Source organism: Ciconia boyciana, chromosome 10, assembly GCF_034638445.1.
Source record: "Ciconia boyciana chromosome 10, ASM3463844v1, whole genome shotgun sequence".
In the NCBI taxonomy this organism is placed as follows: Eukaryota; Metazoa; Chordata; class Aves; order Ciconiiformes; family Ciconiidae; genus Ciconia; species Ciconia boyciana.
Window position 1 is genome coordinate 19,930,233 of NC_132943.1, and position 26,106 is coordinate 19,956,338.

Genomic DNA, 26,106 nt, shown 5'->3' on the forward strand with positions numbered 1-26,106 from the left:
TAGTGGCACATCTGGAATAAATCAATATTTTAGTTCAGAGTGTGTTTTTGCAGGAACAAAATCATAGTCTTTCCATGATAAAACTCTATTGATGTTAATGTAAGGTTAGCTGAAAAAGCTCAGGAGGACCAGATAAATCGCATGGCTCACTGGTGTCTAAACTAATTCTGATTTTTAAAATTATAACATAAATTAAACATAACATAAACCATGGAGAGGAATAAACCTCTCTCAGCATAGAAGTTCTTTCATTTATTTTGAAGTAAGAATTAGCAGGAGAAATCCTTTTTGATCTATTAGATGTACATTTTTTTCAGAGAAAGGACAATAGGCTAAACTGTTAAGTGTGTCCAGAACCACAAATCTGCATGTGTGTACCTGAGTGCATTTTATCTGTATATGTTTCACGGACCTGATTACATCTGGCTATCTGTGCATGCATGCACAAAATATCTTACAATGTATCCACCATAATCCTTGGCTGACAGGTACAGAATAAAGAAATGTTTTAAATATGATTTTTCCCATTACAGGACGGTTCCTTGGAAGAGGGGAGAAGCAAACCAAACTAACTGACTATAGTATTAATAAATGGTAATTGACCACTTCAGCTGTTAACATTTTTTGCAAGAAAACACAACCATTGGAAAAATACAATTGAGAAAACCTGTTTTGTAAACATGGAACAAAGCATAAAACATGAATCCATTTGCAGATTTTTGACTAACAACTTTAGCCCTTTCTCAGCTGATGGGACTGTACAGCACACGGTGCACAGTGCAGGTGGTAAAATTGTCCAAGAGTGATGCCCAGCATGGTATTTTTGAAGACTTGGCTTTAGAGAATTGTAAATCCATTGTTTGTTATGCTCACCTCTTAAAACTGTGTGTAAATTCTGTGTGAGAGTTGGTTGTTAGGTTGTACCTGATGTTGACAGTATGTACCCTGATGTAACTTACAGTTGTTACTATTTCCCATACTTTAGTGCCTTTGTAGTCTTGCCAAAAGAATGAGACATTAAGAACTAATTGAGCGAGGCGCTGTGCAAACATACAGCAGAGCAGAATTATTTTACAATATTTAAGCAATATTTAGGCATTTTTAGATAGCATCCTGATGAAGTAAATAATGAAACAAGCAAAAAAGCTCTTAAAGGTAAGTGAAAGAAATGACCTTATACAATTAGCTATGAACTATAAGCAACAAATCTGAATCCTGTTGGATATCCTGCAATTGACTTCAGCCAAATTGAAATTATAGATGTTCCTTCTTTGGAAAATTTAGTCAGTTTAACCAAGATCTTATAGTAAATATAGGTGCTGAAGGTATAAAAATGTCTGTAATTTTTTGCATTTTTGGGGAGGAAATGTGCTTCTGTTGGTGTCACTTGGAATTTTACCATTGATGTCAGTGATGTTCAGGAGCTATCCACAACCTGTATTTGTGTTATGCTGGGTCAGAAATCTAGTAACTCCTTTTGTGCACAACATTAAAATGAGAGTCTAGCTGATTCTTGGGACTTGCTTATGGCAATGGGAATAAAAGCAAATCCTCTTTAGCTCCTCTTGAAATGCAGAACTTTTGTAAAAATGTTGCTTTGGAAAAATACTTGTTTTAGAATTGTGGCTTAAAGGTTCATTCGGTATTTCTGTTAGAAGTTTTATATTAAGCAGAGTTCTTGTTTATTCTATCTTAAAATTTTTCTCACGTTCAAATAATGTAAGTCTGGGGGGGTGGGGGGGGTTGCAGGGGCGGAAATCTGTTGAAGAACTTCATTGGAACAGGTGTGGATGCTCCTCTCCAGAGTAAGGCAGCAAGAAATTGTCTGTCAGAGAAAGCGTGGTGTTTCTGCCATGCTCTGTCCTGGAGACTGCAGGGGAGCCTCGTGGTTGGCATTCTGGGCTCGGGAAATGTACGGAGCTCTCTGGAAACTCTTCTTTAGTAATGTCTCAGTCAACTTGTACAGGAAAATGTACCTTACATTCTGGGCACTAGTTTATAATCTTCACCATCAAAAGGTTACTTGAAGTAAGGTCATTTTACTCACTGGATTTCTCTTTCCTCTTTTTTTTTTCCCCCCTGCTTCTATCATTCACTGTCATTTTGCCAGCAATTTAGAATTCATTAATTTTCCTTTTGTTCCCAGCTGGTCTTTTTTTGCTCCACAGTTGTGCTCTTTTAATAAACCAGAACTTCTTAACTCTTTATTCAGATTTTTTACTTTTGCTTTTTGCTCTGTCATTTTTCTATAAAAAAACTATTCCTTTTCCCCTGTCAATGTCTTTTTTTTTTTTTCTCTTATTTGCCTGAACCTTGTTACAAGGACCTAGATTCCTCTCTGTGTTTATTGAAATTATGCCTTGGTAGAACTCCGTTGGCCTTAGTAGTTTCACACAGAAGGAATAAAATCCATTTTGCTTTTTCCTGGTTATCCATTTCAGCTTCCAGGTTCCTGTTTTCTTTTCAGTGTGAACTGATTCTATCTGTATAGGGAAAATTGTTGTATTCAGACACACATGAATGCTGTGACATTTTAGGGCCTGTTTCCCACTTTATTGAATAAAGAACAGTCTGGACTCAAGTCCTGGATTCAGCCCTGGAAATTAATTGAAGTGTGAACCGGAATCTGCATTTCCTGATGCAGGTAGAACCTGAGCATTGAAGTGGCACAAAGCTAGGCTAAGCATGCCCACCCACTTCTATCACAAAGCAGCAGGAATGTATTAAATTACTAAATTAAAAAAGCAATCTATTTGTACCTCTGGAAATGATTAAAGTCTTAGGAAGGGTAACCCCATTCCTTTCAAACTGTTGTTTTGGTTTTTTTTCTACCCAAGGAAAGGGACAAGGAAGTGTTGAGTACTACCTTACTGCTGTCCTTCAGTATCTTTTTAATTAATTATTTTTATGGAATACATTTTTCCTTGTTTCATGCACCACTGATTGCAATACATTTGAAATACACCAAAGGCAGCAGTTCTCTTTAAATCATTTCTTGGGTTAAATGTAATAAGCAAGAAGAAAGAGGTTATTTTTAATCTAAAAAATAAATTAAAAAAAAAAATTTCAACTTGTGGCCTTTGCTTCAGAAAAGTCTCCTGACTCTACAAGAATGGTCTCCCAAAACTTGATGCCTCTGCTTTCTGGTCTCCTCTACATGAATCAAAGTTGAGGAAGTAACTAGTGTGGTGTCCAGAGCCTTTTCTCCAGCTTTTTTAGCTCTGCCTCTGCAGAGAATTCCTGTCAGCCTTGAATTTCTTTGATATATTGTGACAAATACTGCCTTGCTCTGTAGTTGTCCCGTGTCCCCCCTCTCCCCCCCCCAAGTCTCCATGGGATTAGAGATCACGTGCTACCTTAGTTTAATGTTCTTGACCTTTTTCAGATGATTGACACTGCTGAATGATTACAGCAAAGCAGCAATTATCCACTAGCTGTGTTATGCTCATTTCAAGGAGAAAATAAATGTTATTTGGGATGAGTAATCTGGACTGTGCCTTTCTGCTGAGTAAATGTAGGAGACCTGCCTGTAGGGAGTTGTGATTCCTTTCCCATTTGTTCTGTTTTGTGGTACTTTCTGCACATTTTCCCTGGGCTCTCCCCCTTCTAAATGCTTTACTGTGCTCTGATCTTGTTAGCCCACATAGCTAAGAGAGCTAAATCTTTTGGGCTTGATCAGCAACATAAAATTCCTCAGGCTCAAAGGCTCAAACATGGTGGCAGGCATGGCAATGTGTACCTTCTTCCGTATTTTAAAAAATAAAATAGAAGAAATGAAAGCACCCTAAGCTACCAGCAATGTATTTATGATGTGAGCACATAAAGTTGTATAGGGATTTTGCAGTCTAGCTTCCATAGTGTTTTATTGGTTTTTCGGTGTGTCCCCCCCCCCCCCGCCGTGAATTACCCACAAGAATTCTGTTGAGGTTTTGCTCATAAATAGCAATGAGTTTTGTAAAGTTCCTGTACACACAAAGCAAACAGCAACTTTACCAAATGTTCAATGCAAAGAGATCCATGTGTCTGCTCATGTTACTGTTTTGGAAGACATTTTACAGAACACCTGTCTGGCTTTAATGAAAGTTCACACACAGAGATGCAAATTTGAAGGAAAAAAAAAAATAAATCTGGCACTGCATCATAAGGAGTTCAATACTGGGATTTTGTCCTGTATCAAGGGGTTGTATATTTGTGACGCTACATCATCATTACTGAAATCAATAATGTTATGATTATTAATATTAGAATAATCAATATTATACAGTTACACAATTATAATAATTATTATACCATTATTGCTGTTATGGTTATTAATATTGTTAGTATGTTGCCACAGCCCCTTCTTAAAAAGTAACTTTTTTTACCTATAGGCCATCGAACATTGTTCATTGGAGTTCACGTGCCACTGGGTGGAAGAAAAAGCCACCGACGCCATAGGCACCGTGGACATAAACACAGAAAGAGAGACAGAGAGCGAGATTCAGGATTAGAAGATGGGAGAGAGTCTCCTCCTTTTGGTAAGATAAATTTTATTTTTGCATAGAACTTTTAATAATAAACATCAGTTTGATTACGCATGCTCATGGCTTGGACATGATTAGAACCACCAGAGCCTCTCCAGTCTCTGCTGGAGAGCCAAGATTTGTTCCTCTTATGAAGGGCAGCAGCCAGTGGCAGTCAATACATGAGAAATCGCAGTAATTTCTGCCACTGTAGGAGACTGTCCATGAGTGTTTTCATAAAGGTAGATTGCCACCACCACTGAGAGGGGGTAAGTGCTTTATGGCACCAGCTGCCCTTAGTGAAGCCTTTGGAGTATTTGCCCCTAAAATGTAACATAGAGGAGTTGTGGTTCTTTACAAATAGTTTTGTAATAATGTTGATGTTACTGAAGCTGCCATGTTTTATCAGATATGAACTGCAATCCAGACTGTGTTTGCCTTTTTCCTTATGTGACACTGTAATGTGCCATTGTGAGATGAGTCTGCTGAGGACTTGAGAGCAAACAGGAAAAAATACCTTTCAATAAACAAAGCTGATACAAAACTCCTAAAGTTCTCAATATTTTAAATTAAAACACATTGCAGAGAACAGAAAAAGGTAGGCGTGAATAAATCAGTCACACTTTGTCTCAAAACACATGAGAATATTATTTGCTGTTCAAAAATAAAAAGCGCATGTGCTGAAATGTCCAAGGCTATAGTAAGTGTTGAAAATATAATGGAAGCATGTATAGAAAACAGTTTGTCAGTGTGCAACAGAAGAATGTTTTTAAATCATTAGGGAAATGTGCCAATGTAATTTCAGGTTACAGAATAGTAATTATAAGACTTCCTTTTAATCCGAAGTTTGTATTATGTATGTAGAAAGCTTTGGAGCAAGTAGATTATAAGTGCTGATGGTTAAGTATATTGTAAAGAGCTTGAAATACTCAAATCTTTCACAATGAATTATACTGACAATGAAACAAAGTCAGGACTTTTTCAAACTTAGTAGATATGAGTTATGGTTTGAAGACTGAACAGTGAAGAAAAAATTGGCTGTGGTGGTTCTGTCTGGAATGTATTTCAAATGTACGAAGACCCAATACTATATTGAAACTGGTTTCTTGGAAAACAACAAAGTTCATAAATTATTAAAATAGTTTTCAAAAAGAATATGCATATATACATATAATGTCAGATTCAAAAGAAACAATTGAAAGTTACATTAGCCAAGAAGTGAGATATCTTAAACTATGAAACAGTGTCTTCTGTTGAGTCATCTGGTTTTATTTAAGTGCCAGTATATGACACATTTTGGCCGAGAACTTAGCTCTGTTCTTTCAACTTCTGGAGACCTAGGCTTGTGTCCTTCCTAATGTCAAAAGGAAAAAAAGGAAATTAACTGGCTGAATCTGTCCTTAATAGTCTTTGACCGTTGTGCATACAATAAAATGCACTGTTCAGCACAATTCTGTGTTATGTGAAAATCAGCCCATGTTCAAGAGAGCTCCAAGAGTGGAATAGCAGTAATGTGAAAAAGATAAGTTTTGAAGTGCATTTGTAAGTTGGTGTTCACAGGCAGTTGTCTACAGGCATACTTGTTTGAAAGAAGTGCAGGACTGCACTTTTATAAGTCACATTTTCACTTGTAAAGGTATTATAACTACCAATTAAAGGGTGTGTAGGTCATGTAACTTAAATTATTACTTTTTATAAAGCCCAGGACAGACAAGATATAGGCCAGAAACATGCAAGTCTTCTCTGGATCCAGAATGCTGAAGATACTCTTCAAAATGCTTGGGTGATAACGATTCAAAAGGGGCCAAAGACCGAACTACCAAACGTTCAGAAAAATATGGAAATATCCAATTTTTCCACCCTGAAATAATATCTAAGTAGTGAAATTTGTGGATTTTTCCCCTTGGCTATCTGACTCCTGGAAGTTTGGTCAGAGAACCAGACTTTGACTGAGCTTTGACATCTGTCCATCCAGGCAGAAATGTGGCATCCCACAGACAACAGTGAAGGGGATTTGCCTTATGAAAGCAAATCTGACAATTATACAGTGATGGAGGGGTTAAGCACAGTCAGAGCAGGCAGACAAAATTATACAGGGATTAATCGTAGTCTATATTCACATCCTCGCTTTTACTATGGATTTTCCTTACAGGATTTTCAGACAGGTTGTTGTGCTGCCTTGGGAGAAGCATTGCCTTTAGGGAAAATGTAAGCATAGTTTTTCTATGCTTTACTTACACAGAGAGAGCAATAGATAATTCCCACACTAAGTCTGAATCCACTAAACCTCAATAACGCTTCTTAGCTCTCATTCCCCATGACCACAAGGTTATAACAGTACCCAGGGGCTGAAGGAAGTTGGAAGGAAGACAAATGCACTTCCTGCTCTTGATGTGTAACGTAATATGAGGAACTGTGCTACCTAAGAGAGCAGATCCAGAATAGTCCCTTGCTTTATGAATCATTCTGATTTAATTGAACACTCAGAAATGCTTAGCTCCCTCTCACCATATACTCCTTTTAACGCATTTCTGCGGAATAGTAGGAGGCTGTATTCTTGGGAACTGGGGGGGAGGAGGGGAAAGAAAAAACATTTCAACGAGCAGGTGCAAGAAGAAAGATAGAGATAATAAGCACTGTGAGACCAGCTGATAGAAAACAGTGCTTTGAAGTAAGTCAGAAAAATACATTAGGATTTTTATGATACAAGAGAATAAATTAGCAGTGTTTTGAAGCAGTGAAGTGTGAAAGGAGGTATAATAAAAGCCAAAGATGCAACAACTGAATAATAGAGGTGCTGGAACAAGTAAAGGCCTGAAATATTCAGACATGAAGTGCTCCAGACTGCTCAGTTAACCAAGCATGGGATGAAGCATTATTTTTTGTCATAATTTATAACTGTATAATTTATAACTTCATCTGTGAAGTACCATTAGGTGCAGATCTTGCTCTGCTATCACTGCTTCAGGGAGCTGTGCAGTGCATGTAGTGCTGTGGGGCTGTGCACGCCCCATGCAGAGTGGACGGGTGCCACCTGGTTCCTATCCAGTGAAAAACAAATTTTTAAACAGTTTTCTTTGTATCAACATGGCTAGAAAACACCTGTATTCAATGTAATGCCCATGGCTGGAAGCTTCCTGGTAATCCCTTTGAATACTGGCTGAGAAAGCTGTACCAGCTACTTTCTGAGGGAATGTTTCTGCAGAGAATAGATTTTTTAGAATATTCTGAAGCTTTTTTTTGGTTTTTGTTCTCCTCCTGTCACTTTTCAAAAATAACCTGAGTGTTCTCAGTATGCAGATTCAGAGCTTGTACACAAATAATATGTAGAATATGTAGTTAGTGGAATAAAAAGGAGTAGAGTCCTGTCATTTGGAGGCACAGGATCAGTTACTCAAGTTTTATTTTTGTTTTCCCCACACCTGATTCTCGCTGTCTGTCTGTTGCCTCTTGATGAGATGAGGTTGTACAAGATGTTTCCAATTTGCTATAATGATGTGCCTTTGAATTGCATAATTTGCAGATTACATGGCTTGCGCATGGGGAGGCTTTTTTGGGTACTAAAAATTATAAGCTAAGTGATTTCAAGATCTGGATTTCCACCATCTTGCCTCATAATTTTTTAGAAGAAAAGGAGAAATCCAGTGATATCATCCACTCTAGTTAAAAATGCAGTAATGCTCTATTGCTTTATTGAAGAGGTTTACCATTCCCAGCTGAAATGCTGCTGTTGTAATTAAGGCCCCAGTTTCATGCCCACTTTAAGATCCCCTCCTCCACAGCTTTCCTTGTGGGGCAAGTATCGTGGCTGCTCTGTGAATTAAATTAGGGAATTGATGCAAATTAAAACTACTTTGGCAAAAAAGCTATTTCTAGCCTAGAGCAGCTCCTTGGTGCCGTTTGCTGGGACTTTGGTGAAAGTCTGGTGCAGATTTCCCTTTGGCTGGTAGGGTTGCACTTGCTTGGTTATGCATGTGGCATATTTTCAATGTTTTTTGATGTCTGTTTTTTGCCTGTAACCAGTGAAACAGCTCTCTTGTACTCGCACTTATGAGTTAAAGATATTCATGTTTCTGTTTTAAAATGGGGTGGAATAGGAAGACTTCAGCTCTCAGCAGGGTGTCTTTAAGGACGGGTTTTGTGAGGGTGAAGTGAACACAGCTGTGAGGACTGGGGTTTGGTTTCAGACTCCTGTGGGGTCTTCTAGGACTAGACACTGTTGGGGCTTGTGCAAGCCAGTGATGAGTGGTGTTCCTCAGGGGTCGATATTGGACCGCTGCTGTTTAACATCTTTGTCAGTGACATGAACAGTGGGATTGAGCACACCCTCAGCAAGTTTGCCACGACACCAAGCTGTGTGGTGCAGTCAACATGCTGGAGGGAAGGAATGCCATCCAGAGGGACCTTGACAGGCTTCAGAGGTGGGCCCCTGTGAACCTCATGAAGTTCAACAAGGCCAAGTGCAAGGTCTTGCACATGGGTCAGGGCAATTCCCAAACACAAATACAGGCTGGGCAGAGAATGGATTGAGAGCAGCCCTGAGGAGAAGGACTTGGGGGTGTTGGTTGATGAGAGGCTCAACATGACCTGGCAATGTGCGCCTGCAGCCCAGAAAGCCAACCATATCCTGGGCTGCATCAAAAGAAGGATGACCAGCAGGTCAAGGGAGGTGATTCTCCCCCTCTACTCTGCTCTTGTGAGACCCCACCTGGAGTACTGCGTCCAGCTCTGGGGCCCCCAACATAAGGACATGGACCTGTTGGAGTGAGTCCAGAGGAGGGCCACCAAGATGATCCGAGGGCTGGAGCACCTCTCCTACAAAGACAGGCTGAGAGATTTGGGGTTGTTCAGCCTGGAGAAGAGAAAGCTCTGGGGAGACCTGATAGCAGCCTTCCAGTACCTGAAGGGGGCCTACAAGAAAGCTGGAGAGGGACTTTTTACAAGGGCATGTATTGATAGGACAAGGTGTAATGGCTTTAAACTGGAAGAGGGTAGATTTAGATTAGATATAAGGGAGAAATTCTTCACTATGAGGGTGGTGATGCACTGGAACAGGTTGCTCAGAGAAGCTGTGGATGCACCCTCCCTGGAGGTGTTCAAGGCCAGGTTGGATGGGGCTTTGAGCAACCTGGTCTAGGGGAAGGTATCCCTGCCCATGGCAGGGGGGTTGGAACTATATGATCTTTAAGTTCCTTTCCAACCCAAACCATTTTATGATTCTATAAGGTTTGGTTTGTTCTTTTAAGAAATCTGGCTTTAATAATCTCTAGTTTTAAAGAGGCTTAAATTTGTGATTCTTGATACTGGATGTGGCAAGGGAAGCTGAGCAGCCCTGGAGGTAAGCCTAACAGAGGACTGTATGCATGGTTCAGGAAAGGCTCTCTGGAGGTAATGTAAGCGAAAAAGTGAATTGCAGCGGGGGACTTCTCTTGGTTACTACTACAGGGGCTTGAAGAAAGTATAATGAAATGGCTCAGCTGACTATATTTGGTAGCTAATCTCAAACATCGAAGGGGTATTAATGGGGCAGATTTAATTATTTGTAAGGAGCATGGCTGTTAAGAGAATTCTCTTACCCTTAACTGTAGGCTTTGTCTGCTGAAGGATGAACTTGGAAATTTGAATCTCTGGGCAGCTATGGAACAGATTGCAGCAAATCTGGATTAAAATAATGTATCGTAACTGCAGTTTTAAGAGTCTAGGAAAAAGAAGAGAAGTGACGCTTGGGAATTGTCCATATTGTCAGATCCAAAAGATAAGATTATTTGCCATAGTCCTGAGACGATGGAAACAATTCATGTGAAGAAAATGCAGAGAGCGCTTCCTGAAAACAAGATTATACATATAGGGATAAAGTGCCAGAGGAGCAAGCAAGGGAATACTTTCTCCCAACCTAACACATGGTTTCTAAGGTCTGTGAAGAGATTTTCACAAGCGTGCTATATGGCTGTTTGCTATTTTATGTGTACTTTAGTAATGTAAATTTTGTTTTAACTTTTACAGTGTTTCCCAATGAAAAAAAAAAAAATAAATATGATCCCTACCTTTACTGATTGCTGAGCTGAAGGGCAAAGTCCAGTCTGAAGAGGAAGGAGGTGGGGGGAGAGCCCCCATCCACCACTGAGCGCAGGCAGGAGGATGCTGAATGTTTGTCTACGTGTGCAGTGATCCTTTCTTTTCTGTGATCCTTTGAATTTTTCACACCGTTTCCCTTTGTTTGAAAGGAGTTGTTAGGGATGTCAACTGTGTTACACCACTTCTCTCCCTGTCTGCAGCCTGTCCTGTGCAGTGAGCAATCAAGAAAAAAAGAAGTTTACATATTTAATATTACTTTAATGTGAATGTACAAGAACATGAGGCATGGATTAAATGTTGTCTATGATGTTTACTATCCAATGTGAACTTCTGTAATGTAAATTTTATTTTAATGTTTAGCATGTTTTCTAATGCAGAAGAAGTAATTTTTCACCCCTACATCTACTGACCCCAATAAGAAGTATTAGCCTACTAATACTACCCTTAAATGCAGGTTCTCAACAGGCTTCAAAATACAGAAACCTGTTCTGACAATTGAGCTAATAGAGTGTTACCAGAAATACATTTTTGCACCGTTTCTAGAGTTTATCAAGAGCAGAGGACAAAATTTGGAATATATTTTATACGTACCCAGGGCTATGTTTCTGCTTGTGGTATGGCTTGGGCAGATTGTGTGCAGTTCTGCCTGATGGCAGGGCGGTTTGTCTCAGGAGAAATCCTGGCACGCACTGAGGAGGAGATGTGTATCACTCTGAATGGTGCAGTGGAGCAGGTTGTTTGCTGGACTGAATTTATGTAGAGGAACTGAGAATGATCCTGCTTTCTTACCCCAGCCCAAGTCTTGATTTCACCTTGTTCCCTTAGGCAAGAGGGAGCAGTCCTGACCCAGAATTGTGGTTGCACTTGAGGATGTTTTAAATGGGAGAAATGCCAGTTATGGTTCTTTCCTGCATGTGTTTTGTAGGGCGGGATGGTGATGTAGGCCGCTGTTCGCTCCTGCCTGCACTCAGCGCTGTTCCAGGGAGCAGCTTTTTGTGTTGCCCTCTGTGAATTAGGTTATTAGCAGTTCTGGCTTTCAGTTCTGCTGTTCTGGCATGTCTATGCCCATATCTTGCTTTTGTTTTAGGGATGTTAATGAATTTACAAAGAGTCATAGTAGTGAGCAGTATGTCAGGTTGCTGCAGGGTCACTTCCTTTCTGCAGCACTGAATCCCAGTGTGAATTTGTGCTTTTGACAAGAGTGTATCCACCAGGTCTTAATTTTTACCCTTTTAACAGTGCAGAAGAGTTATACAGATTTTTAAACCTGGAATACTTGGGCTTTCCATGCATGCAATGAATTTGAGGTATCAGAGGTAGTTTGGATGTCTGTGTGAGCACTGCACGGATGATGTGAGCACAAGCCCAGAGAAACACAGGTATAACACAGTCTGGCGGGAGGCTCCCATGGGCTGGTGGACCCACAGCAAACAGAAAACTGCTTCACCTTTTCCTGACTGAGATGGCTCATTAGCTGAGCATGGGTGGTTGTTGATAGTACTCCTGCTCCTGTCTTTCTGCCCAGTCCCAGCTGGTCCTGGAGGATTTCCTGAACTGGTGATGAGCCATTTACTTGGGAGAATTATCAGCTGCTTATTGTGGAACTTTAAATTCACGTTGCTTCTAATATCTCTGTGCTCTGATATAAAACAGCTGCAGTGATAGAAATACTAATGTAACAAATTAGTCCCATTCATTTAATTTTCTGGCTTGATCTAGATGACTTTCATTATATTTTAGAAATAGCAATAATAATATGAAGGATTTTTTTTTATGCTGGCTGTACTACTTGAAGTAGAGATAGACACAGATAATATTCAAGCCAATTTCTGTTTTCCTAGACTTCAAAAAAATTTGAGTGTCGTAGTTTGCAAATACTGTGCTTCTACACTGAGGATTAAGTTATCACACTTTGACAGTCAGCAACTGAAGTATTCTTTCATACTGTTTTTGAATCACATATTACTAATTTTCCATATAACATTAATTATATATTTGGTATTTATTACTCCTGTGAATGAGAGCCAAATCCATCTGGCATTGCTCACATGAGTAATGCTGTTAACTCAGCATTACTCATGTAGAGTAGAACCAACAGATCTGATTTTTTTTTTAATTTTATTGTGTTCCTGTTGCTTAATTCTCTTAGGGTTTTGTCCTTGAAATAAAGTTATTGTACTATAAAGCAAATAATGACTTTAATTTTCAGTTTCCAGCTTGGTGTCTGAAAATGAAGCTGTGGCTTGCAGGTTTCAGACACCAATACAAATTACAGCAGCAAAAAAAGATAGCCAGAATCTAGCAGCTAGTTTTACTGGTGTGTTAACAAGGAAGAGAAGAATTTAGTCCATGTTTTGTCATGTATTTAGATTCTTCATTGTTGTTAGTCAAGTAGCTGTATGTTACATGGAAGACTCAGTAAGAGCAAATCACAGCAGTAAGGTGTTTCGTTGTTACTACTCACCTGACTTCAAGGGATTTCTGATCCTCTGCTTTCCTTCCCACGCTGAAAGTGTGCATTTGCATGAGTATCCTAACTGTCATAAAACTGCAGCTCAGCTGTAAAACACTACTAATTTATTACTTAACAGTAGCTGTTGCTGTAAATCAGTTCTAGTGCTGATTTTATCAAGAGTACAGGATGTTCTTGGCAATACTTATTCTCAGATTCTCACTGCAGTCCAGCTCTCTGCCGAAGTAGCTTGTTTTCCATGTTCTGTCACTAGTCATATGCACTTGTCCTTTGCAAGTTCATATCTCGCTGAATTTTGTCCTTCTGGGAAATAGTCTTAACAAGTTGCACACCTCTTGACCAGAATGTACTTTCTAGTCTCAGATTAAATCTTGATGTTTGTATTTACTTTATCCTTCTCTAGAGCATACCAATATGTGGATATGAGGAATGTAAAGAATTTAAAAAAAATAGGTAGAGAGAGGCTAGAAGGGGGTCTAGAATAGAGGTTGAAATGGTGTTGAAGAAAAAAGAGGACTGAACAGTGAGAGAGAAGAGTAGTAAAAGAAAGGGTAAAGTGGAGCAGGTTGTTGCTGTTCTTTAATGATTCACCGAAAGTAATTTCTGTCCCCTTAGCTGTCCCCCTGCAGTTCTATTCTCTAGAGCTTAGTAGTACCTCAGCCCATCTCTCTCTCCCTCCTCTCCCGTACTTCTTCCTGGGTTTCATTTCATTTCATTCCTTGCTTTGTGAAGGACTAAGTAGGCTTGACCATATCTTTATACTATATCTTTATACTCTGTTTAAGCAAACAGACCTCAGGTGAAAACTGTCAGGTATTGTTTATGTTTCATTGCTATAGCAAGTTTACTACTACTACCAAAAAAGGTATCTTTACTGCTGAATTTAATCTCCTATATCAGTGGCCCATTTAATTATTTTTGAGCAGTGCTGTATTTGCTCTTTAACTAGCATTCAATGAGTGCTATCATCTCAGTTTTCCAAAATTCAGAGAGCCTGAGGATCCTATGCAGGCATGCTCTTTACTGCTAGATGGAAAATCCTGTAGCTTGTCTTACAAATATGGTTGTAGAACAGAACTTAATTTAGACAATGTTCAAGGAATTGCTGAGCTGTTCTGATGGATAATCAATTTTTCGGTTGAGTGGCAGCCTGGCCCCTATCAGCTCTCACAAAGGACTTTTGGTTCTCTCAGAAATATAAAATACATGAGCAGAAAACATAACTATGTATTTCTAGAGAGACTGGGTTTCATCTAGAGCTTGTTCATTTGAGATTTGCATTTAAATAAGAAACTAGGACTTTTTTTTTAAAGTCTTACAACATTTGAGCTATGAATGCTGAATATACACGTACATTAAGGTGCTCTGTGAGTTCTGGAAATTTTCTGAGTGATATGAAAAAAGAATAGTATGTCTCCAAAATATATTTAGTAGTCTGCACTGAAAGGTTATGAAGAAAAATAACTGGTAATAGGAATGTAAAGGGAAGACAGAGACAGGAAGAATAGAATGGGGAAGTTGGGACAGGTAAATAACTTCCTCAACTGGAACAACCTAACCATGCAGAAACAGTTTACAAAGGGGCAGAGGATGGTAGGTATAGATAGTGATGTATTATTCTCGAAGTTCCCAGTTGTATATTGACATTAGAGAGGTTTCTTTTTCTTTCTTTCTCCTGCTAGGTCTAACAAAGAATGTGCATTTATTACACTGGCTTTGTGAGCTGAGCTAGATCTGTAGAGTTAGACTTACAATGTGGCAAAGTAGTTTTTGTAACACTGGAGTAAAAGACTTTTATTAGCTCGCTCTATGCTGGTATTTGTGCTGCCTTTTTTCTGTGAGATGCCATTCCAGCTTCCAGTAGTCACTACTTCTGTACATCACATTCTATCTTTAGATGAGTTTGTTTAATTACCAGACTAGACAACTACAGTAAATAAAGAGGTCTCAATCTCAACGTGTTTGTGTATAAATGTTCTTACAGCATAACTATAATAATGTTTTCTGTGTGGCAGTAAATGATATGGATTAAAGAGTCTGGATAATCTCATGAAATTTTAGGTAATTTGCTTGCTCAGGGCAAAGAAGTTGGTGTTCTGGACTTGATATTTTTATTTTTCCCCAGATACTCCATCACAAAGGGTGCAGTTTATTCTTGGAACAGAAGATGATGATGAAGAGCACATTCCTCATGATCTCTTTACTGAGCTTGATGAAATTTGTTGGCGTGAAGGAGAGGACGCAGAATGGAGGGAGACAGCAAGGTGAGTGTTTTCATGAGTTTTTAAAAACTATCTGTAGCTATTGGTTGCTGGTGTATTGAGGAACGATTTCAAAGCTGTGGCAAACTCAGGAACAGATTTTTGTATATAAAGCCTAAATAAAACCATAATTTTAATCCTTAAGCTGCTAGTATTACTACAGCATTTGTTGTTTCCCAGAGACAAATGTTTTCATCTGGATTTATGAAATATAGGTCAGAATTAATATCAAGGGGAAAAAAAATTGAAGTAAACATATCATATATATGAATTAAAAATTACTGGTTTTATTAATATTTTAGCTTATCATTTTAAGAAACTTTCAAACTTCATATTCTGTTTGAATCCTCAAGAAACTGATAAAATTACCTTATAAAAAGATCAAGGAATGAGATTACTTTTGGAGCAATAACACTTTTACATATTCTATCAATGAACAGTTGATTTTGAGACTTTGAGTATTCAGTGTTGGATTATTTTGTTTCTACAAAGTTAGTGCAAAAAGACTTTTTTGATTGCATTTCTGATAAAACAATGAATACTGGAAAAGAACTTTTTTTTTTTTTTGCATGGTTGTTTCTTTGGAGATGACTTGCTTAGTTTCATTAAGACTTTACATTTCCCAGCAAGCCTTGCTTCATTTTTCTTCTTAGAATCTTAATTCTCTCTTTCCCTGCCAGTATATGTTGACAGTGTTCCTCAGTGGTGCCCAGAAGTCTGTGGACCACATCTTTGGTGTCAGTAGGATAAAAATTGTGGGATTTCTGAAAGGATTTTGTGGGCTGTTTGGCATGAATATGGCTGTTAGCTTTCCCTTTAATTTTACTGCAAATTCCTGCTTTCCCAGAGGGCCACAGAATTTGCTATGACCTTCCCTTCCTTTATGTGTCCATAGGAGGCATAGACAGATGCTAAATATAGATTTTTACATGTAGAAAATTCTCATATGGGGATTGTGCTGCAAAATGAGTGTAGTAGTATTCCTAAATAATCTCATTAATATTCAGAGAGGGAAAATCTAATCAAGTTAATCATCTGCAGTGTTCTCATACTGATGAGGAATATATAGGACCTCTTCTAGGAAGGATATCAGCTTCTATTGTGATTAAAAATAAAAATCACTGTGGCTTATGTTATTTTTAAGCAGGGAAATAGCAGCCTCTTTAGTTCAACTAAAAAAAATGCCTTTGCAAATCATCGAAGAATCGTGTTTATGAAAATCTATAACAATTTTTATTAACATAAATACTTAAGATTGAATTTGAAAGGAATAGGTGAAATAAAGAAACTTCTATTTAGTCTGATGTGTCTGTATGTACAGCCTTTCTAATTGTCATTTGGGAACTAAAGAATCAAAAAAGTTTAACAGAAACAAGTGAGATTGTTGAAAAAGGACAGGAAAAAACAGCCAAGAAAACTGTATTTTTGGAGCTCAGGAAATACAAGAGTGAAGTATAATAGCTAATAGTAAAAATTTATTTAGCTTTAGAAATAGGATGAAAACAAAAAAACAGTGGAGCTGCCATGCAGAGAGAACTGGTCAAGATAAATTATCTCTTTCAGTTTGGATCCAAAAATTTCAGACAGCATTTGACATGGGTTGGCTGGCTGTTAGAAAAGGAGCAGACGGCAGTAAAATGACCAAATTCAAAATGAAGGCAAGAGTTGAAGTGCTTTATCTGTGCAAATAAGAGGGTGCAATAATTTCCATCCTAGAAAGCTGAAAGAACATGTATTTCATGGGTATGGTAAATGCCGTCTTTCTGTGAATCTATCAGGTAGGTTGTAGTATAGCAAACACAGCAACACTATTCAAGAAAGGATAAAAAATAGTCGGAACGAACAGAGGCCTGATAGTCAGATTTCAGAACTATGCAAGGCTTAGAACAATATTTGAAGGAAAGAATAATTATAGACTTGGAGCTAAGTGGAAAATTGGATAAAATGCAATACAATGGTGTATCATGTCAGACTAACTTAATAATGCTATTTAATCAGATAATTGATTTTTGGTTTTCTGACAAAGAAAAAACAGTGGATCTAATTTTTTTTTTGTCAAGCATTTGATATGGTACAGCAGGGGGAATTTATTACTTAAACTCTGTTTTAGTGTAAAAATTGTATTAGTGGGTAAGGAACTAATTGAAGAGGTGCAGCAGGTCATGCTGAAAGATTAAACTGTTAGCGTGGAAGGTAGTGACAACTAACTTCTGAAGAATTAGTCTTAGTAAATGCCTTTATTGAATGACAAAAAGTAGGATTATAGTAGTGAAACTTGCTGATTATAAGAAATTAAGAGGTATTGTTACTCTAGAAATAGATAAGGATATCATACACAAAGAACAAGGTGACTTTGAGTAGAGTAATAGAAATGGGATGGTGTTTAATATGCAAGATCATATACTTACAAACTACTACAATGGATCATTTTCAATACTGGTGGTTGATTCAGGACTTCAGAAGTATTGACTTGTTTAAAAGCATGGTGTGGAGAGGATACACCTTCGGTTTGTTGCTGTTCCAGCCTTATTATATGTTTTCCATCTGTGTGGAAAATGCCACTGGAAGTATTTGTAAATCTTATTGTCTGGCTTTGGACATAGCTCCAGGTAGATGAATTTAAATGCAAGCGATACGGAGGAAGACTTGGTCATTAATTGCGTTTAGTGAGAGTGATGGCACTAAGCAGTTCTGTATTCATTTCCCCAAGCTCTGCATGGACTGATGGGCTGAGTTGACTCTGATGCAGTAAATCTGTATCTTTATGTTTTCAGTTTGATTGAAATTGCATGCACAGTTCAGCCTTAAAATTTTTCAAAATATCTGAGCAAACTGCGTAAAACTGCTTGACACATTTTGTTCTTGCTTGATCAAAATAGTAACATATCAAAGGGAGCCATGGATAAGATTTGACTGAAGCTTGGTGTTCTTTAGGTAAATCTCCTCTATTCCTGTTTCATTTGTTTGGATGTGTAAGTCCTTTTCTAGACTACTTTTTTTTTTCTTTTCCCTCAGCAGTTAGGAGACTCCAAGGTTTGCCATTCTCCAGTTTCCATAACATTTCTCATGAGCAAAAGCATTCCTGCAGATTAATTAGTAGGAGCAAGAAAGTGCACTGCTGTTACAGCCTATTCCATTCCAAGATCTGGTTTAGGCTGTCCCATCCATGGAATTAGTTAGCGAGCAGAATGGAATAATTTAGTTATATTGAAATAGTGATAAAATTAATCAATTTTTCCCCATTAATTGATTTCAAGCCAGAAGAAACATGTACCTTTTAAAATCAAGTCAGTCTTACTAATGTAATTTTTTGTATGTGGCCCAGCTGTACAATTGTGTAGAGAATGCATGATGTATAGTTTCTTTCCTGAAAAAAATATTTCCAGTAAGTTTCTGGAGAAACACACAGAGGCATAACAGTTGGGCTTATTTTATACACACAATAGTATAGTTGCAAATTGCAGCTATTAGGAAAGCAATTCTTGTTTAAATCTATCCTAATAGCCTCTTGTGGTCATGGCTGGAAAGTAGTGCCTGATTTGTAGCAGGTTTTACCCAAACTGTTGGGACTTATTTATCTGCTAATATAAAATGAAAATTTTGGGAGAATATCACTACGTTTCTGGAACAGAAAAGACTATGTGGTAAGGAGGAAAATAGAAAGACACTTTGGAACCAAGAGGAAAGCGTTTAGGCTTGGATTTTAATGAAACAGCACAGTTATGAAAATAAACCTCTGTCCATAGTTTAGAAAGTAAATTGTTAATAGTGACTAGAAAATGGATGTACTAGGGAAAAATTACGAGTATGAAATGAAAATGCATCTCCCCTGGATCAAAACTTTCTTCCAAAGAAACTAGGTCACAAAAAACTTAGGTTTGTCACTTGTGCTTTGTTTCTGACATGCTTGTTTACTTTGGTTCATTTTCTAATCAGCACAGGCAGGCAAAAGCTCATGTGGAAACTTACACAGATTGTAAGATGACATTAATAACATTGACTCTCGAGCAGGTTGTAAGTGAATACATACTCCAGCTCTCTGCTGCAGACATAAGAGACTATAAAATAGATCATGTTCAACTCACGCACTTCATCTTGTGCACCAAAATGTTGTAACTGAGTCTACAATGAAGTGTGCACGCTCTTTTATTGACTCCTGAAAAATTGATGGAGGTGACTTTAGAAGATGTAACGTGTGTGTGTACATACAGACACATACATATCTGAGTAATATTTTTCCTCTAGTAACATACCTTGCTGAAACTTGTTGTCCTGTTTTCTTCCAGCAAGTATGCTATCAGAGGAACTAAACTGTATTGTTGATACACCTGTGCTGGTCTTTACCAGTAAAAGAAAACCATATGAATGAAGCTGCTCTTCTATGTGATCAATCACAACTAAGATAGCTCTAAAGATATTCCAAGCACATGGGATACATGTGACACATGAGCTCAATATACAAATGAGGTTGGTAGTGTTTTCTGGGAAATTATGAAAGGCTTCTATTTATCAACCATATCAATTTAAGGGGTTAAACTGCAAAAGTAGATATATTAAAACTTGTCCTTTTCTCCGAGAAACTAAAAAGAGTAGAAAATTGGCAAACTTGGGATCCATGCCTGAATTTGGATTTCAAAGCCATTTCTATCCTTGAATCTTGTACATGAATTCAGAGGGTTGTTAAAATGGTATTACAATTTTTAAAACTACTTGAACACTTAGAATTGAACAACTATGCGTAAGATTAGAGATTTGTTTTATGTTTTCTGCTGCTGTTTCTCATTTGATATGTTAAATAAAGATTGTCTGACATAACAGAGGAATAATTCTGAAAAGATAAAAGGTGATAAACATGATTTCCCCTTGATGAGATGACTAAACTCATGTAATGCTTATTAAAATAAAAATAGAAGTTTATTCCAAATGTAAAATTCTGTCAGCTGGGTATGATTTATGTTTATGTACTAGCCTGTTGGCTCATTAAGTAACAATGTATGATAATGTGTTTAAGCACATAAGTTTTAGTAACAGTAGGAAATTGGATGCAACCCATAGAATTGTACTATTCAAATTGATTGAAACTCAGGTGGAAATGATCACAATGGCACGTATGATTATTTGAGCAGTAGCAATAGTTTCCTATGGATTTTTATGTTGTATGTAAGCTTTGATGTCTGATTGACACCATCAACTCTAATTAAAGCTGCTTTCATGATTTAGACTTCTGTCTATGTGTCTAGTAAGTTACCAGCTCTGGTTATGAGCCTGCCTCTGTCCAGTCACCTATCTTAATGAAACTTTTAAGAACATGTTTGTCTTTTATCACTCATTTAAAGTCTGTTTAGAATTGTTCAGTACATTCAAAATAGATAATATCAAGGACAGACTGCAGCAGCATAATCAGATAAGCAATGTTGAAGGCTATTTACATGAACAGAAGGTAATGACAGTGTGAGGTTTCTGATGAGATTCTGTAAGAATCTATGCTTGGATCACTGTTTTTAGGATATATGTAGCATGATTTTTAATCTTTTTTCAAATCAGCATAAAACAAGATGATGATACATCAGAAATAATTGGGAATACCCACGTGCAAAGATCGTAATCTTCTAAAACTCCTAAAGAGATTAGAAACATGCACAAAAACAGAGGTATGAGAAGATAAAAATGTAGATGTTTTGCAGAGCTTTAGGAGGCAATAGTTTAAGCAGGACAATTAATGCACCATGTTTGTGATGTTATGGCCACAAATAGGGCTAGCATATTTTTCACTTGGAAACATGAGTGCCATGAGTAAGCTAGGAGCAGCTTATTCTTATGGAGTTCAAGTGCAACTGCAAAATGAAAACAAAAAAGAGCAGCAACTTTTTTTTCCTTCTCACATGCTTCTTTGTAAGTTTCCTGAGTTTTAGCTCATCCCTTTCAAACCATGGCTTTGAGTTTGGTGGGGGTGGGGTGTGTTAATTTGTGTTTGATGTCCATTTGGACATTGTTTTGAAAATCTGTTTGGAAAACCTCATTTGCATATGCAAATTCGATGTGATGGTTCGGCTCTGTGGAAGCAAATTTGTGTGTGCAGTGTCCTTCTTGCTGCTTCTCTGGAAGAAAGAAAAACTAAAGAGATAGCCTGGCTAGGCTGGGAAGAGAAGAGAGATTGCAATGAAGGGAGTAGAGAACAGAAGTCTGATGGAGAGGACGTCTCATGGGCAAAGATGAAACTGGACAGCACAGAGGAAATGGAGGGAAAAATGTTTAAATACAAAGAGGAGGAGAGGGCTAGACACAGGAGATTGGAGATTTTTGGAGGAGCTGAGGAGCTGGGAGCAAATTGTGTATGTAAATAATGGGAGAGTGATTAGGAGGCAGCTGGTACAGTTAGAAGAAATGGAATGCATCAGGAAGGGAGAAGATATGCTGGTGATGAGTGGGTCACTGAAGTGGTGGCTGCTCACAGGATGGCATTAGAAGGGGAAGAATCTGGTACACAGGGACTGAAAGGAGGAAAGTATCTAAAACATGGGTACACAGACATATTTTACAGGTAGGAGCAGAGCTAGGCAGGTGGCCCACGAACAGAAGACAGCTGCATTTGCTGTGTTGCTGGGCTGCAAAGCTTGGTTAAACTGGAAATTGCTCAGCTTTAGTGGTCTTAAGGCTCTTTGGTTCCCTGCTGTCTGGAAATAAGTGTGAAGGTGCTGTCAAGGTGTGAGGCTCTGCTTGACTTCTGTGCTGCCTGGTCCATACAGAATAGCTGAGTGCTGTTGAGTCAAGCGATAGAGGCTTTTGCTGTGGCTGCAGCTGTTCAAACCTTGCCAAGCTGGCAGGCTGCACGGCTCCATGCAGCAGCATCTGTGTATGATTGAAAGACTTAATAACTTTAATTTAAAACACTTTTGCATATGTCAACAGACTTTTCTTTTCGTTTGTTTGTTTACTATTCTTTTAACATTTTTAGTGTAATTTTTATCACTAAACAATTAAAAAGAAGTTGTGCAAGAAAGTTCATCCCAGCTGGCTAATAACAAAAGACTTGATCCTCTCGTGCCAGTTTCATGTGTTCTTTTACTTCACTGAAATCTCTCCAGATTTACACTGAACCTGAGAAGAGGCAAATGAGACTCAAAATAGTGAAATACGATGTTGTTATGGATTCTGAAGTGCTATTTCATGTCATTAATATGGCTGTTTTGCCTGAGTAAGGCCTATGCTTTGGGGCTTGAAAGACTGTTCGCAAGTGTTTACACGTTGCCTGTGTGGGCATGTATGTGCCTGTGAGGTTTTTAATTTTAATTGACTGAACTTTTAAATGGAAAATATTCTAAATTTTGCATAATGTTTTTCTGCCTTTACGTGTAGCTTAGGGCAGTTAAATAACTAACAAGTTAAACAAATGAAGTTCGTAACAGTGTCTTTTGTGAAAAGATTATGGTGGTGATAATGGATGGATTCTGTAAAGTGTGACTATGTCAGTATATTTACTTTAAATGAAAAATATCTCTCTGTTGTGTTCAGTGCAAATGGAGACAGTTCTCTCCTGTGTTGTTGTTATGTATAGCTTTTCTTTTTCTCTACTACAAATTCTTCTCTATCCTTTTCCTACTACTTGCTGTTCTATCATAGAAATTCCATTGTATGCGAAAGAATTACTCAAAGTTTTTGTAAAGTACAATAATAACTACTTAATACGCTTCTCTTTTCATCTCTGTGGTCAGAATTTATCTTCAAAACCGGTATAATACAACATTATATTTGAAGAAGCAGGCAAGGGAAGTTTCTCATATTTTCTACAAAGAAGGAATAAAGTGAAATCCAAAGACATTTTTAACAGTGATTTTTCAATATCCATGGAAGTAATTTATTTTTCATTTCTTATGCACAATGGAGTTATAAAATTGGTTGTTTGCACAGGTGGTTGAAGTTTGAAGAAGATGTAGAGGATGGTGGAGAGAGGTGGAGCAAACCATATGTTGCCACACTGTCACTTCACAGCTTGTTTGAGCTGAGAAGCTGTATCCTGAATGGCACAGTTCTTTTGGACATGAGAGCTAACTCCATAGAAGAAATTGCAGGTATGTATCGATGTTCCATTTATTAGTTATGAAAATTAATAATAAAAATCAAGTGCTTACAATATTGCTTACAATAAAGCTATTGCATAATAATCAGTTCAGTTTAGAAACTCCTAGGAAATATTTTACTCAATATATTAAAAACGAATCTGATGTCTGACACAACTGGTAAATATTTTATTTATATTTTTTGTATAGACTTTGCTATTTTCAGAATCAATTTTTATGTAAAGGAGAAAATTAAAATGGAGCAGAGAGGACAGTCTGGATAGATTTCATTAGAACTGGCATGTTCTCTACTCCTGTTGTGCCACCTCACGTTGTGAATGATGCACGTCCTAACTTCCACAAACTGAATCTATTGCTATGCTAATTGTAGACAATATAGCTTAAAAAAAATTAAATTATAGGGAAGTATTCATCATAATTATGTAACATAAAAACACACCAGTTTAAAAAACGTCTCTGAGTTGAGAATGAAATCAAGAACAATAAGTGTAAGTTTTTTGAAAATTTTAAGATGCAGTAACTTCTTTAATTAGAGTTGAATGCATTTTTTCCAGTGAAGGTGTATTTGGCAGTTGCAATTCTAGAGCTTTTGAGAACAGCAGAAGCAGAAAGCAAGAGAACATAATAGATGAGTCTTGTCTCCCGAAAGTATAAGTGAGATTGAGACTTGAATGCCCTTTTCTGCATTCCTGGTGTTTCCCATAAAGGCTATAACTAGTTACTGCGGGGAACTTTTTTTTTTGGTAGTGCATTTGTTACTGTAATAAAGCAGTTTGTTGGGGGCTGTATGTACAGACCTGTAATGCACGGCCTCAAGGAGTCCTAAAGCTACAAAGGTTGCATGGATGTGCTAGAATCATGTAGTACGGTCTGATATGTTTATTTCCCTTCCCAAATACAGCAGCTAATTTGAATTAGATCATTTATAACTAAATTTGTTAGACAAGAGCTGAAGATAAAGTAAGTTTCTCTAGTCTATCAAGACAGAGATAATATAGGTATTATAATATAAATATATTTACATTAGACTTTAAACTCATCATTAAAATGATAACACCCTGTCCAAGGACTCATGTGCCCTAGAGAGTTTCTAGTGCTGTGTCCTTGCTCTTGTTGTTTAAAAATCTCTGTCCCTTCCAGCAGAGAAGACAAAGAGCAAAGAGCTGTACTATTTTATAGTATGGGGTCTCTAATTTTCTGTTTATCTACCCTTAGTAAGGGCTAGTCCCATGCTCATGATGGTTACTGCACTGGTATCCTTGCATATCTTACATCTACTTAAAAGTTTTACCTTGCTTCTACCTGTGGTGGGTTGATCTTGGCTGGATGTCAGGTGCCCACCAAGTTGCTCTATCACTCCCCTCCTCAGCAGGATGGAGAGGGAAGAAAATAAGATGGAAAAAAGACTCATGGGTCAAGATAAAGGCAGTTTAATAAAGCAAAAGCAAAGGCCATGCAGAGAAGCAAAGGAAAACAAAAGATTTATTCTCTACTTCCCATCAGCAGGCAATGTCCAGCCACTTCCTGGGAAGTATGGCTTCAGGACGCATAGCAGTTGCTCCAGAAGACGAACGTCGTAATAATGAATGCCCCCCCCCCCCCTTAGCTTTCATTGCTGAGCAGACATCATACAGTATGCAATATCCCATTAGTCAGTTTGAGTCAGCTGTCCCGCCTATGTCCCCTCCCAAGATCTTGCCCACCCCTAGCCTACAGGTGAGGGGGAAGTGTTGGAGAGACAGCCTTGATGCTGTGCGAGCACTGCTCAGCAGTACCTAAACCCTGGTGTGTTACCAACACCTTTCTAGCTACCAGTACAAAGCAGAGCACTATGAGGGCTGCTATGGGGAAAATTAACTCCCTGTCAGCCAGACTCAATACACTACCTTACTATATTTCACAACATTTTTGAAAATGATGCTGTATCTGTACATAATACATTTTATATTTTATACAAATTATACAATATATTGCTATTTTATACAAATATCATATTAGATTTATGGTATTCTCCATACTGCAAACTTTGCTTGAAGATCAAACATGATGCAACAGATGGAAATTGGGAAAAGAGCACATGGACAGAGAAATGGTGCATGAGTGGTGGTTGGGGCCTTTTTGTTGCCTTGCACAGGCGCAAAGTAGCGCATTAACAGAAAATGTAAAATACACAAATAGAAAATTTTTGTTTACGTAAAGGTACGAAAGAGCAAGAAAATTTTCTAACACTCAAGATTATCAAGAAAACTGTTTTATGGGTGGTATGTAAGGGCCAGATAAAATTGATTTTAGTTATTTACATTATCAAGTAAGGGAGATACTGTTCAGTGGGCTATATTTAACAGTGGAATTAAATTTGGCACAGCTAGTGGTAGCTGCTTTTTGCATTTACCTTTCCTAAATTGTTTATGTCAAACTGACGCAAGATATTATTAATCCAAATCTGCAGAAACTTGCGTGGGTTCCTACTCTGTGCCGAGGTCTGATTCTCCCATGAATCATAGCTTCAAAATTTGTCTTGGTAATGATAAAAGATAAATATGAAGAATAAAAAGCAGCTGTTTTGAAAGAACAAAGGTGTTTATCAGTATGCTGCTTTATTACTTATTTAGTTTAAAAAAAAAAGTACTTAGATCAGCTGCTTGATGTTCTTTTATTGCTTTTTTGCTTAAATAGTACACTAGGATTTTCAAGCTTGAGCTTTACATTTTTAATCC

General features: G+C 37.8%; 2 protein-coding genes across 5 annotated transcripts in view; both read left to right on the top strand.

Annotated features, from left to right (window-relative positions):
• LOC140657618 (sodium-driven chloride bicarbonate exchanger-like) overlaps positions 1-21,655 on the top strand; it is a 92,125-nt gene extending 70,470 nt beyond the window's left edge. The window contains exons 3-5 of the mRNA XM_072874910.1: positions 4,371-4,517; positions 15,176-15,314; positions 21,391-21,655. Of these exons, the coding sequence (XP_072731011.1) occupies positions 4,371-4,517; positions 15,176-15,314; positions 21,391-21,655 (551 nt within the window). The remainder of the gene's footprint in view (positions 1-4,370; positions 4,518-15,175; positions 15,315-21,390) is intronic.
• A 1,567-nt stretch (positions 21,656-23,222) lies between these two features.
• The window catches only part of SLC4A10 (solute carrier family 4 member 10), a 69,654-nt gene continuing 66,770 nt past the window's right edge, over positions 23,223-26,106 (top strand). For 3 of the 4 annotated variants that reach the window (XM_072874000.1, XM_072874001.1, XM_072874002.1), the window contains exon 1: positions 23,223-23,380. In XM_072874000.1, the coding sequence (XP_072730101.1) occupies positions 23,350-23,380 (31 nt within the window). In that variant the 5' untranslated portion in view covers positions 23,223-23,349. The remainder of the gene's footprint in view (positions 23,381-26,106) is intronic. The other variant, XM_072873998.1, reaches the window with a different exon arrangement.